Raw genomic sequence first — 13,043 nt, 5'->3', positions numbered from 1 at the left:
TATTTGATCATATATGTAGCAGTAAAGTTCATATTTAAGACCCTGTTTTCAATATTCTTTAGCTTACTTTAACCAGCTGACTGTAGGTGAAATGGTTTCAGTCCACAAAACTGAAGGTTGCTGCTACAAACAAGAAGCCTGCTTTGATCTACTTCTGCTAAAAATCAAGGATCCATTGATTCAGTAATAACTAGAGAGCCTCTCTGGAGAGCACACCATTCGCCAAAACCAATAACCTATCCTGCAATTTTAAATTGACTCTTGCCTGAACAACTCGAAAAACAAAAAATAGCGAGGTGAAACGTCTTTCACCTTTACGCTTTCTAACTGCATGTGTGCAGCTACATTAAGATGATGATACTCTAATTCCATTTAAATGAAGAAAAACATTACACTATCCACCCTGAAGGTCAGCAAGGTACATTTAACATGTGCAAGATGCAACATCTGACTCCGAGTGCACCTAGAACTGAGTCATTACCGTCCTTGAGCTGTACATGTGCTGCCATGAAACTCTCTCTTCTTTATTTTGTTATTTATGAGAATTATAAAAAATGTATTCTGGTCTTAAAGTGACATGTCTTGTGATTTAATGTTAAAAACAAGAATTTATGATTTATGGATGGCTCTCTGTAACACTGTACATGTAATATTGCAGTTATCTGGTTGTTGTCTATGGATTAAAGTGTCATTAAATCTAACTGAACTACCTTTATTCTTGCATTTAAATAAAACATTATCTACATTCCAGTCTTCCTTGTATTCAAAAACAAGAATGTTTTCCACACTCAAATTAAACACAGTGCAGCTGGTCTGTGAACCCAGAGACAAATACAAATACTGACAACAGAAACAGATCATGAGGAAAAATGAACTATACAAAATACATTTTTAACTCACATTCAGCAGCTGGAGTGTTTTCTCCCATTAATCACGCATTACCTCCTACCACTATAATTTATCACCAGATAATCTATAAACATATTGCTGCGACATTTGGAAATTTCACATGTCAGCCTTTGGGTGCTGCATCACCTCAGAGTGATGTTAACTTTTAAAAATGACAAGATTTCAACATAAGGCTATACATCCACACATTCAGAAGAAATTTACATTCACTAATATGCCTGAAAACACTAACGCCAGGACCACTCGCGGATGCTGGGCATGCACGTGCCAGTGGAAGCAGAAGGCAGAGGATTGGCTGGTTGTAGAAAATGTGAATGAGTCAGGAAAGCACATGTAGTCAGGAAGCAAACGTGGGTGTCATCATGCGGCATCTTTTTTCAAAAGTCTGGAACCGCTGCCAAATTTGTACCTGTATGTGAGGAATGGGTAATGAGTCCCCTATGAGCACCTGTGCACTGCAGCAGTGGCTAAAAACTATGTGGTGCATTTTTTTTTCTTTGGTATGTTCCTTCAGTCTGCTGTAATAACACCACAAGTGCCCTGTAAGCTTGACATATTAATAACACTCAGCGAGCACGTGTTGTGGTCATGTATTTGTTCTTTTTTTCCCCAATACAATAAAAAGTGCTGTTAAAGTTTTTTTTTATCTTTTTTTTCTTTTTAGCAATTCTGCTTGTAATTCTCTTAAATGTTATTCAATGTTCAAGGATTCACATGCAAATGAAAACCATCTAAAATCTATTGTGTCTCCCTTGTACATTTGAAATGCTAGTTTTCTCAGCTGTTGGGCCTGATTATGGCCAGGTGCATTTCGTTTGCAGTGCTCTCACTCAGCAAGAGGGCACACGCTTGACATATGGTGCAGTATGGCGTAATATGTGTTACCAAGTGTCAAGGGAAAGTAAAACAGGGCATTTTAAAAGGACTGAAAACTGTTTCAGCAGCATTTCATTTTGCTCACTCTGGGACTGATTGTCTGGATAGCTGCATAAAAAAAAAGAAAAAGAAATGATTTAGAGAGGCTATTTCCAAACATATTGGAAAGATGTCCCAGATTGCCACATCACTTTTTTGTCTAAAATACAGCTATGCTCAAAACTTATAATTTTTATCAATATAGACTCCATTCAGTCTTAGCATGTCTGTGTAATGTGCACGAGGGTTGTACACATCATCATGGTTTCAGAAGTGCATGGAAGTATTCACAGCATGTATTTGCTGCATAGATGCTTCAAACCCCATCTTGTCATGTAAGCGGCTGCTCAGGAGCCAGACATTGCCTTATTGGACTTGGCAGCATGATTTATCCTGTCATAGAAATTATTACGAAGTGACAGTGATTGTCCCGTCTTCCTGCAGAGACCGAGACCTCACCCAGACCCGATGTTGTGAATCTGCCCTTTTCCATATGGAAAGCCAATCAACCAAAACAAACCTAATCCCCCAAAATCCAAGTTTAATAACTTGATATTTAAAAGGTTAAACCTTTGTCTTGGGGACAAAATCAAGGGTCTGTGTTGTATAAAATAATACAAAAACACAATACCGTGACCTATTTCATGCTCCAGTCTGGAAACCTAATATGCGCTTGTGCATGCAGGGGAGAGCTGATAAGTTATGTATGCAAATGCACTCTTTCTGATAATCTTTTTTCAAAACTGGACAAATTTGATAAGATATTTGTGATGCACGCGAACATTTCAATTTAGTAAAACAAACAGAAAGCTTTCTCTTTCTCTTGAATGCTAAACGTTTATGTTTGTGGATTATCCAAAAGAAATATGTCTCATGTGTAATCCACCCATGTAAATGGTTGCTTTTGTATTAATAGTGAGCAAGAAACATAAACAAGGGGACATTTTTATGAGTTGTTATTATGAGAAATAGAAGATTTATGAAAGACAAAATAAATGCAAAACAAACATTTACTCTTTAATAAGCCTTCACTGAGATTTATGGTCTCATTAATAAACTTCAATTTGTTTAGACTAAAGACTTGCATCGCATCATCTCCAATAGTCTTGGCTTCATTAGTGAAATAAACTATTTTTTACTTACTTAAATATGGCTTCTATTTGTTTCAGAGTCATGCAGTCTTACCTGCTTACCTGGTGGGAAAACCATGTGCTGCTTTCTAATAACAAACTCCTGCATGATTGAAGCATGTAAGAAATAGAAAGACTAATGACTTTATTTTTCATTTGTTTCATAGCAGCAAAAAACATAAATCTGTTATGAAATCTCAAACAAGGAGGGTCAAAAAGGAGTGAGTTTGTGTGTTCGGGGCTGTGTCGAATCCAATTTAAGTCCTTCAGGCCTTGATACCCCAGCGCTCCTCTGCGCTTTCATAGAGCAGTGCTTTCCTCAGGCTATTTCACACTCTTAGATAAATGGCTAGCTGGCGCTCCTCATTTGATGGAGAGGAACATAGCATTTTACTGCAATGGCTCACAGCACATAGGGAGGGTGAGAGCCAGATGCCACAGTCAGAATCTCAGGTGTGGCGAGGAAATGAAAGTCATGGAGGAAAGACACAGAGCAAGCCAGCAAAAAAACAGCCAGCTGGTCGAGCTTATCTAAGCAAATCAGCGTGACAGACCACTGAGTCCCACAAAACTGCCACCACCTTATGGCTCTAGTTGCCAATAAACCAGCCATCCAGCAAAAAGTGGGCAGTTTGTCATCTGACCAATAAGTTGCCTCCGTTTGTCAGTCCTCCAACCAACCACGACTCTGAGTACCCAACAGGGTGTAGTTTTCTTGTGCTTCCCTGTCTATCTCCAGTGCACGGTGGTTGGGAATGAGCCCGGGTTTAAATCAATGGAAATATCGCTGACTCCATTTCTTACTATGCTGTTACTCAACGAGACTGTGGGGCACGGGAACCATCCAGTCAGGTAATATTCCCATCAATCCACCTGATTTCATTACCCTGTTCTCCGCTAGTGCTTTGCTTTGCACTTTCCAGGTCCCAGCTCACTAAAAGATTGGCTATCAAAGTTTGATTATCACATCCCAGCAGCTGTTATTTTGCCATAGGTGTAACTTTCTCAGAGTGGGATAAAAATTTACATATTTTTTGTTTTTGATTGGAAAGCCAAAAAAACCCATAAAACTACTGGAAACACATATATAATCTGTCTGTACTCATATAATTTCTTTTCATATATTTACAGCACCCATTATTTAAAACTTGCATGACATTTTCTTCCACACATTGCAAGACAGTTACACACTTTGGGACTTTTATTAAGGGCTTTTCAGCAGATGTTGTAATACCAGCTACAAAGAAACTTTCAACACTACTTGACACACTTTCTAACATCAAGGTCTTCCTGGTGGATACATAAAAATTCTGCATAAATTGCGCAGGTTTGCTCTCTAACCAGACCCTCCAACAAAAAAATCATTCCAGCACTTCTGAAATTCACACATGAAGAGATAAAAGTGAGTGACTTGGACTAGAAAAAGCTTTGTTGCATTTTCTTACACATCAAGATCAGACAAGTCAAATGAATGATTGCTTTGCTTGTCAGTTCATTTTTTCAGATCCCAGTTTATTATAATTATGGCACTGGGCTTTGAGGCTTGTTTATTGTTAGTAGATTTAGCTTGTTTATTTCTCATACTAATTGCAGTCTAAGTTTATCCTCTGGTAACACAGATCTGTTATCCACCTATCTTCTTCCACTTCTCCAACATGCAAACTCCACACTGAAAGACCACAGAATGGATTTAAACCCAGGACCTTGCTATTGTGAGGTGACAGTGCTAACCACTACACCACTCTGTCAGTCAATCAACAAAGATTACCAAGGAATTTCTTTTAAAAAAAAAAAAAACTGAAAAAACCCTAATTCTTAAACCTCTTTACTATTTCTGTTAAATTCTGCTCTTTTTTCAGACAAAGTTTTTTTATATAAATATTATATTATATTCAGTTGTATGTTGTCCACTTAAAATGCAGTGCAGGTTATGAAAACTGTTGAATACTGAACAACAGAGTGCTACAGACTGGAATAATTTAACAGGCTTTATTGGCGGCACCTATTTTTCTACACCTTCTATCTCACTGTTGCACCTTCAAGCGGACACCAGAAGACTGAGCATAATAATCATGCCTTTATTCACATTGTCGCCAAACCCTTTTAACAGTCCGCTGCACTTATTTTGCATTCAGTTCATACCGAGGGATTAGAGTCTCAAGAGGCTGGAGAGTTTTTATCCTTCAGCTTTGCTAAACTCTGCATGCTTCTCTGTTATATGCAAAGCCACAAGCAATGTCAACAACATCCCATCTCCACCACAGCTAAGGTGTCACCCGGCTTTGTTTTCCGTACCAGTGGTTTCTGCCAGGATGTGCTGTTGAGAATATCATCCCTGGGGTTCAGCGGGGGAGCTGGCCCCAGAGAGGGGTCACTTGCCCCTTCCTTCCTTCCCTCCCCATCTCCAGCTGCCTCCCTCTTCCCGCTCCACCACAATCACCCACACATGCAGGGCCTTGGGGTAAAGGTGTGTCACCAGGGTGCAGGGGAGGCATCCCCCCCCTCTGTCCCCTTCTGGCTGCCTGTGCCTCAATTTTATCTCACAACTTAGACATTCACATCACTCACACTCTCATTACACATACATATAGGATCTTGGGGGTGGGCACGCCACACGGACTCCAAAAGACCATCAGGGTGTACAACCTCACCCCTGGCATCGTTGCCCACCTCCCAATTTTAAATACATGTAGACACTGAGGGCTATCAGGAGGGGCTATGCGCTTACCTGCTGCTCTCTGGCAGGTAGCTCCATGCCCTCCTGGGTTTTAAATGCACTTAGAACACACATGCATCAACACTACAATGAGCGGGTGGAGGGAGGTTTGGAGTCTTCTCACAACCCTGTTCTCTGCGGCCTGCTGGAGCAGGGGGGCTGGGAGGAGGAGTTGGCCGTCCGATTGGGGTCTGGAATGTGGGGCCTCCCTGCTACTGCCGAGCCGGGGCGGTCTGCTTCTCTCCACCCCAGGGAAAAGGGTAACACTACCTGGGTCTTGGTGCAGTTTCCCCCTCCGGGGGCAAGGGTACCTAGACCTGGGGCTTAGAGTACGCTTGGGGAGTGTGATTGTGTGTACAGTGTCTCTCTATGTCTGTCTCCACGTTGGGTGAGTGTTGAGTAATTATGAGAGCATGAGGGTGAGAATGGTTGTTTGTATCTGTGTGTGCCTGTTTGTCTGTGTCCATATGTCAGGTCGGGTATCAGATGTCACCTCTCTGGAGGCCTATCTCCCCCCACCACTTCCCCTGCCAGTGGCAGACGCCCTCGGACATCGGTGCGTTGGTGGTTCTTTGTGTCTAGGGATGGGCATCCGGGTACACACCGGCTCACTCCTTGGTGGCTGCTTGTCGGGGCCTGGAGCCTGGGGTTCTCCTCAGCTCTTTCTGGGACAGTGGCGCGGCTGCCCCTCTGTTGGTCTTCCTTCGTCTCTTGTGTTCTGAGGGCCTCTGGATGTCTGGAGTCTTGATCTCCTCCATACCTGCTTCATGCCCTGGTGGACGGGGCTGTGGCTCCCTACACCCTCTAACAGATCATTACATAAAGGAACCTTTTAAATACAAGCGCGCTCATGCTCACATGTGTACACACGGGTGCTCACAAACACAAACTACACCCTTTTTGGCTCCTACCTCAAAGCACACTGTGCGCTGTCGATCTTACGTGCTGCAAAATAATGTTTAATATTTAGTATTTACTGTTATATTCACATAGATCATCGTGATGTTGTTTATTATGTTGCTCTTTTTTTTCTCTTTCTTCTGCTTGTTTTCTCTTTTTTCTTTCTCAACAGGTGATCCAGGTGATTGATATATGTATTTTTTGTCTGCTTATTTTGTTGTTTTTTTGTTTTTTGCCCTTTATCCCCGTCCCTCTTCCCCGCTGTTTTTCTTTCCCTCTTTCTTTCTCCCCTTTCTTTTCCCCAGTCTGTCCCATATTTAACAAGTAAAAATAAAATAAAATAAACAATAAAGGGTGAATCAAATAGACCATTACGGCAAGGCTGGGACGGTCCATTTGGTAAAGTAAATCCGTTGGGCATCTTTCTTCACCTTTAGACAATAATTCTGATGGCAAAAGAGCCAAACAGGACAGACAAAAAAAAAAAAAAGAGAATATCATCCCTGGGGTTCAGTTTGATAAATGCACCTTCCTGTTTTATTGCTATAATCCATCATGCAACGTTATTTTCATCAGATATTTTTCTACAGAACGAGTGAGCTAGACTGTTGATAGTGAAGAGCAGTCCTCATGGGACATAATTCAATGTGGTATGTTGTCTTCTGTAGTTTAATCAAATGTAAAAATAAACCTTAATGAAATGGTCCTAAAACATGGAAAACGCTTTTGTGTATCTAAATACTGATCTGATCTGACACATCATAGGAATGTAACTTTGATGGCACTATTCTGTTTTTCCAGTGATTTCTTCCAGATTTCTAGTTATTTCTAAATGTTGCCGAAATCCAACTCATTGCTGCATATACGGCTCCTGGGATCAAAAGCAGAAACATTCTTGGGTAAAACCAGCAAACACCAATTTTTGCAGCTACCCAGATGACCACGGCAGTGTCAGAACAGTAATAAAGAGATGACTCAGCTCTATAAACAATCAACCAAACTGAAAATATAAAGAACATGAAAAATTCAGGTAATCATCCAAAGTGCAGTATGTTATCTTAAAAGGGTTGGGACTGAAAATAAGTTTGGTAATAAAAATAAATATAACTCTCAGGAGAATGTGTTTGCAAAAATTAAAATTACCTTCGGGTAACCTCAACGCACATCTTTCTGTTATCACGCCTTAGAGATGAACACAGTCTATGAGATGCACAAAAACTATTAAAATTAATGAAGCCGAGGAGTCATGTGCTCATAGTTTCTGTAGAAATGTTGGATTGAAATTGTTTTCCCCAAAGAAGCATTTTACAATGTTCAGCCAGACAGTAAAATGTTATAGTAGATGTAGTAATAGTTTTTACAAGACCTTCATGGCTCCCAGAAAATGATCTGAATGCGACACATACCAGAAGTCTCGACGTTTATTTCCTTTCTGTTTCTTTAGTTGGGACCCTAATGACATTCACACTGCCCTTGGGATAAATTACAGCCTGTTATGTATTCATAAAATGTATCCATTTATTGTCAGGTGAAAAAGTTAAAGTGTCCAATACCATTGTGACTAAACACTAACATTCCCCAGGAATAAAATAGCAGTAACACAGGCACCAAAGTCCAAGGAATGTCAGTTAGAGTCAGCAACTTGTAGATATGACCCTAAACCGTACCTTGAGTTTTTAGTTGTCCAAATATCAGCATAAAACAGCAGCTCTCAGATTTATTTTCAAAACTGTGTTAAAAAAAATTAGCACTGCAGCTGTGCACCAGTATACTTAACTCCATGTTTATTTTGGGACTGTGGGAGGAACCCACATGGGGAGAACCTGCAAACTCTACACAAAAACAGCCCCAGACGGGATTCAAACTGAAATCCTTCTTGCCGTGAGGCAAACCATGCACTTTTGTGCCACATGTATTGCCACACTAGTGTTATCTAATGTTATATAACGAGAATAGAGCCCAACTGTTCACAAAAATATAAGTAAACATTTCAGAAATGTGGTGATTTTGGCTCAAAATTAAATGGTGAGCCTGGAATATTGCTCATCATCCTACCCATGAGTGCCATAACGCTAATGTCTGTGGTTAAGCTATAACCGCTTTGCACCTAGCCACAGAACATCATACAGACAAATTTGGCAATTTAACAGAAAACAGGCAACACAAACAGAGACAAACACATTTTGAGTTAATTGGGTCAAACAGCTAATGGCAAGGCCCCTGTTATCCTTTGCTCCGACAATTCACAAGAATCACTCGTCCCATTCGACTATTCGAGAGACAGATGCCCTCTCTACTTATAAGGTTAGGCTTAAAACTTTCCTTTGTGATAAAGCTGTTTTCTTTGTATTGTGGGAGGGTCTTTACCTTACAATAAAAGGCACCTTGAGGCAACTATTGTGATTTGGCATGACATAAATAAACTGAATTGGACTATTGGTCAGATTTTAGTAAAACAGTGATCACCTGATGGTTCTTCACTGAAATTGTTCTCGTTGTCAATGTCAAGGTTACAGTTGTTGTTTCATGGACATTTTTCCATTTTCACAAGAATTACTGCTTCTCCTGGAGGTCCAGTTTTAGTGAAATGACATTAATTTGTCCTGGATCCACATGTTTATAAGCCTGCTTGACTTCTCAGTGGATTTCAATTCTTATGAGTTTCTGCAATAAAGCCAGCCAGTGACAACAAAACTTTCTTTCTGCACCTCACACAATACAATAACCTCTGTATTATGATGGATCATGAGGTGGATGAGCTACTACATCGCTGACATTCTAGCAAAGGTGTCCGTGCCCGAGAGCCCAGTCTATATGATTAAATAGAATAGAATAGCTTTATTAACCAAATCAATGGAAAATTGTCTTTGTTTCACCAAGTCATAAATCAACCAATCAAGTTGCTTCAAATGAACCCACATTCATACATATACATATACAATACTTCAATACAACGATAAAAACACATCACAGCATCTCATTATTCAGAGTATCGATTGCTCTTGGTGCAAATCATCCCTTATATGTCGTTTTAAAAGGCATTAATTTGAAATCAGAATAGAGAGGGGGGTCACGGTCAGCAATAATAGACCGGGCTTTAAACAGACTGATGACACAGTTTATCCAGTTTAATTTGTTGTCGATCAATAATTTGTTTCTGAAAATTACTTTACACATCCAGTCATCCACACACTGGTGATGGCAAGCTACATTGTAGCCACAGCCACCCTGGGGCGCACTGACAGAGGCGAGGCTGCCGGACACTGGCGCCACCAGGCCCTCTGAACACCACCAGTAGGAAACGGGTGAAGTGTCTTGCCCAAGGACACAACGACCGAAACTGTTCAAGCTGGGGCTCGAACCGGCAACCTTCCGATTACAAGGCGAACTCCCAGCTCTTGAGCCACGATCGCCCTATTATATGACTGATTATTATTATTATTATGTAATATTAATTGTGTGTGTGCGTGCATTACATTGCAAATGTGCACATTATTTACTATTCCCTACATACTAAATGTTAGGCTTAAACCTATGATAAGCAGATGTTTTCATTTGTTTGTAGCTGCAAAACATGTGATCCTGGGCCAGTGCCCCGCTGTTTATTTTTTGTAAAATAAACATTGCCTCATATACTGTATAAAATTTCAGAAATCCCAATAGAAGCACACAGGTCACGTTTTGATGTTTTGTTTCTTTATGTAAGTATGTATGTATTTATTGTTATTCTCTGTAAATTATATAATTACCTGCGGGTTAAGAGAACAACAGTTTTTTTCTGTTAAGTGAATGGATTGCACCTTCGTATATATATATATATATATATATATATATATATATATATATATATATATATATATATATATATATATATATATATATATATATATATATAAAATTTGGTTTAAGATGTACACGAGAAACGCAGAGTTTACAGTCTGTGTTCCTTTCCGGTTCATTTTACTGGGCGAACCAACCGGAAGTGATCGCTCCGTGGTGCTGTGTTGAGTTGGAGACGGTCGTGTAATTTATTTACATCTCCTACCTTCGTGTTTGAATTCCTGACATTTTATGTAAGTATCCTTTCTATTTTCAACTTAAAAAATGTCTTCCTTGTTATTATATTAACTTTAAAAGGAACATTTAGAGAGCAGTTGACAGATACGGTGAATAGGCTAACACTGGCTAATTAGCCTCACATTAGCATTAGCAGGAATTTCTCTGTTTACATAGAAATCTTTTTACTTCAAATTTAAATAAAGTTTGAATTGCTTCAGAGTAGTATAATCACTCATCGGGTTAACATTTGTTGTGGCATTGCTTGACTCGTAAATACAAAATACAAGAAAAATATTCAGGTTACATGACTGAACTTCTCCGTCTGAACGTCTCCTTTTTAGCTGCACGTTTCTTCTGATGTCCACATGTGCTGTTGCTGTTAGATAGCGTTTCATTCATGGGTCCCTATACTTTCAAGCCCTTAAACGGGTTAAAATTGTGTTTATTTTGGCTCCGAATCAATCGGCTTTTGGTATGTGACTTTACTCAGAAGCACAACGGATGGTAAAGAAAACGAGTCTTTGTTTCTACCATGGCTGGCAATAAATATAAAACATCAGGACACGACCACACTGTTACTAAAACAAAATTCACAATGACAGCAACGAGGTCGGCGACTTACGTAGGTTGTGTCGTAGACGTTAAAAAGACTGCCCACAGAAGTCTAAATCCGACCTTTATCTGCACTTCATCGATGGTGACAACCTCTTCCTATTTCTTAACAACCACTGGATGAAAACCAGACCTTAGAAAACTGTCTGTGTTATATTTGGAAAACCAGAGCCAGTGAAAATGTGGGACACAGTCTCAATATGTGGGATAAGGGATAAAAATACTGTAACACAATAATCATGGTTATTTTAGCTCAGTATTAAGCTTGCAATTCTTTAACTTGGTAAGACTTTTGAGCTTTTTAAACAATGATGAAAATGTGTTGCTTGTTCTTTGTCACTTTTTAAAATCAAAGTTATTCCAAACAGCTGAATTGGTTTTCGTTTTGATGACCAAAAAGTCTCTCTTTATATCATTTTGGTTGAGCTGACCTGCCAAAACCTGAAGGGAACACTGGGTGTTTAGTGCGAGGCAAAATTGTGTCAGTGCAAAGGAAGGGGATTCACTGGATTTATAGAATAGGGCAAAATATGAACCCTCACCCTTTGTTAAAAGACAAAAAGCACAGTCGCAGTCATTTCTGTTAATTTCTTTAAAAGCTATAGTTCTAATTGAATACAGACTTTGATTAATAGCCCATCTTAAAGTCTTTAGCCTGTTATCTCATTGTGTGATCCATCTTTGCATATATATTTTTTTAATTTATTTATTTTGTATTTATATTCTAACTTCTTTCTCATCTCTTCCCCTGTCTAGAGCCTCCAGGACTCATCTCAGCAAGAATGACAGACCGCTACAACATCCACAGTCAGCTGGAGCATCTTCAATCAAAGTATATCGGCACAGGACACGCCGACACCAGCAAGTGGGAATGGCTGGTCAATCAGCATCGTGATTCCTACTGTTCCTACATGGGACATTTTGACCTGCTGAATTACTTTGCTGTGGCTGAGAACGAGAGTAAAGCGCGTGTTCGTTTCAACCTGATGGAGAAGATGCTTCAGCCATGTGGACCACCAGCAGATAAACCTGATGATGCCTAGATCACACTGGAGTGAGCAGTGGATGCTTTTTGTTAGAAACAAAAAATATTCCAGCTAAAACTGCTACTGCATCCTTGTTTGACTCCACCATTACTGGATTCGTTGTGTACTTATAGAAGAGAAGACTTTTTCTTTTTTTTGGTTTTATATGGACCAGAACAAAATATTTTCTTGCCCAGCACAGTTTTCTAAACAGTTGTTTAAAGGTGAAAGTGCTTTAACAGCTGAACATGTACCAGAGGACATAATAGAAAGCAGGTATAAGGTGTAGTACTTTCATCTGCATGTGTTTGCATTAAAGGATGGAGATGTATTCTTGATTTCATTAAAATTTGTCTTTTTCTATTTTAGCACTTGTTGATTGCATTTACATGAATTTAGATTTAATGGCCAATGGTTCGGATTCATTGACCTGTTGTGATTTACAATGTAGTAATTTATACAGTAAGTTTAAAAAAAAAAATCAGGAAAAAAAGTTTGTACCCAATAAAAACTGATTTAGTATTGACAGTGTTGGGCAGCAACAAAGGGACAGCAGTTCCAATGTTTCTTGGCATGGTTACCGCTCATCCCTGTGACACAACAGGGGGAGTGAGAACAATTTGTGCAAAAAGAATATCTGCTCATCAGGTGGAAAGTGCTTTCTGTTACACTCCCACACTACCTGTAGCTGTTCTGTTGGATAGAAAGTAGTTGCTGTGAAAGCCAGCTCATGTCCAAGTCATTCAGTCTTGGTGGAAGGATTTATGTTTCCACTGA

At 39.6% G+C, this 13,043-nt stretch overlaps 1 protein-coding gene across 1 annotated transcript; it reads left to right on the top strand.

Annotated features, from left to right (window-relative positions):
* Positions 1 to 10,497: 10,497 nt before the first annotated feature.
* On the top strand, positions 10,498 to 12,629 carry sf3b5 (splicing factor 3b, subunit 5). The gene is made up of 2 exons (XM_026190209.1): positions 10,498 to 10,643; positions 11,998 to 12,629. The coding sequence occupies exon 2, from the start codon at positions 12,024 to 12,026 to the stop codon at positions 12,282 to 12,284; it is 261 nt and encodes an 86-aa protein (XP_026045994.1). The 5' UTR covers positions 10,498 to 10,643; positions 11,998 to 12,023; the 3' UTR covers positions 12,285 to 12,629.
* Positions 12,630 to 13,043: the final 414 nt, after the last annotated feature.

Source organism: Astatotilapia calliptera, chromosome 13 (assembly GCF_900246225.1).
Source record: "Astatotilapia calliptera chromosome 13, fAstCal1.2, whole genome shotgun sequence".
Classification (NCBI taxonomy): Eukaryota; Metazoa; Chordata; class Actinopteri; order Cichliformes; family Cichlidae; genus Astatotilapia; species Astatotilapia calliptera.
The sequence above is the reverse complement of the archived record's forward strand: the minus strand, read 5'-3'. Positions and strand labels throughout refer to the sequence as shown.

Bases quoted from the DNA above. Each gene is read 5' to 3' on its own strand.
- sf3b5 (XM_026190209.1), top strand. From the start codon at position 12,024: ATGACAGACCGCTACAACATCCACAGTCAGCTGGAGCATCTTCAATCA.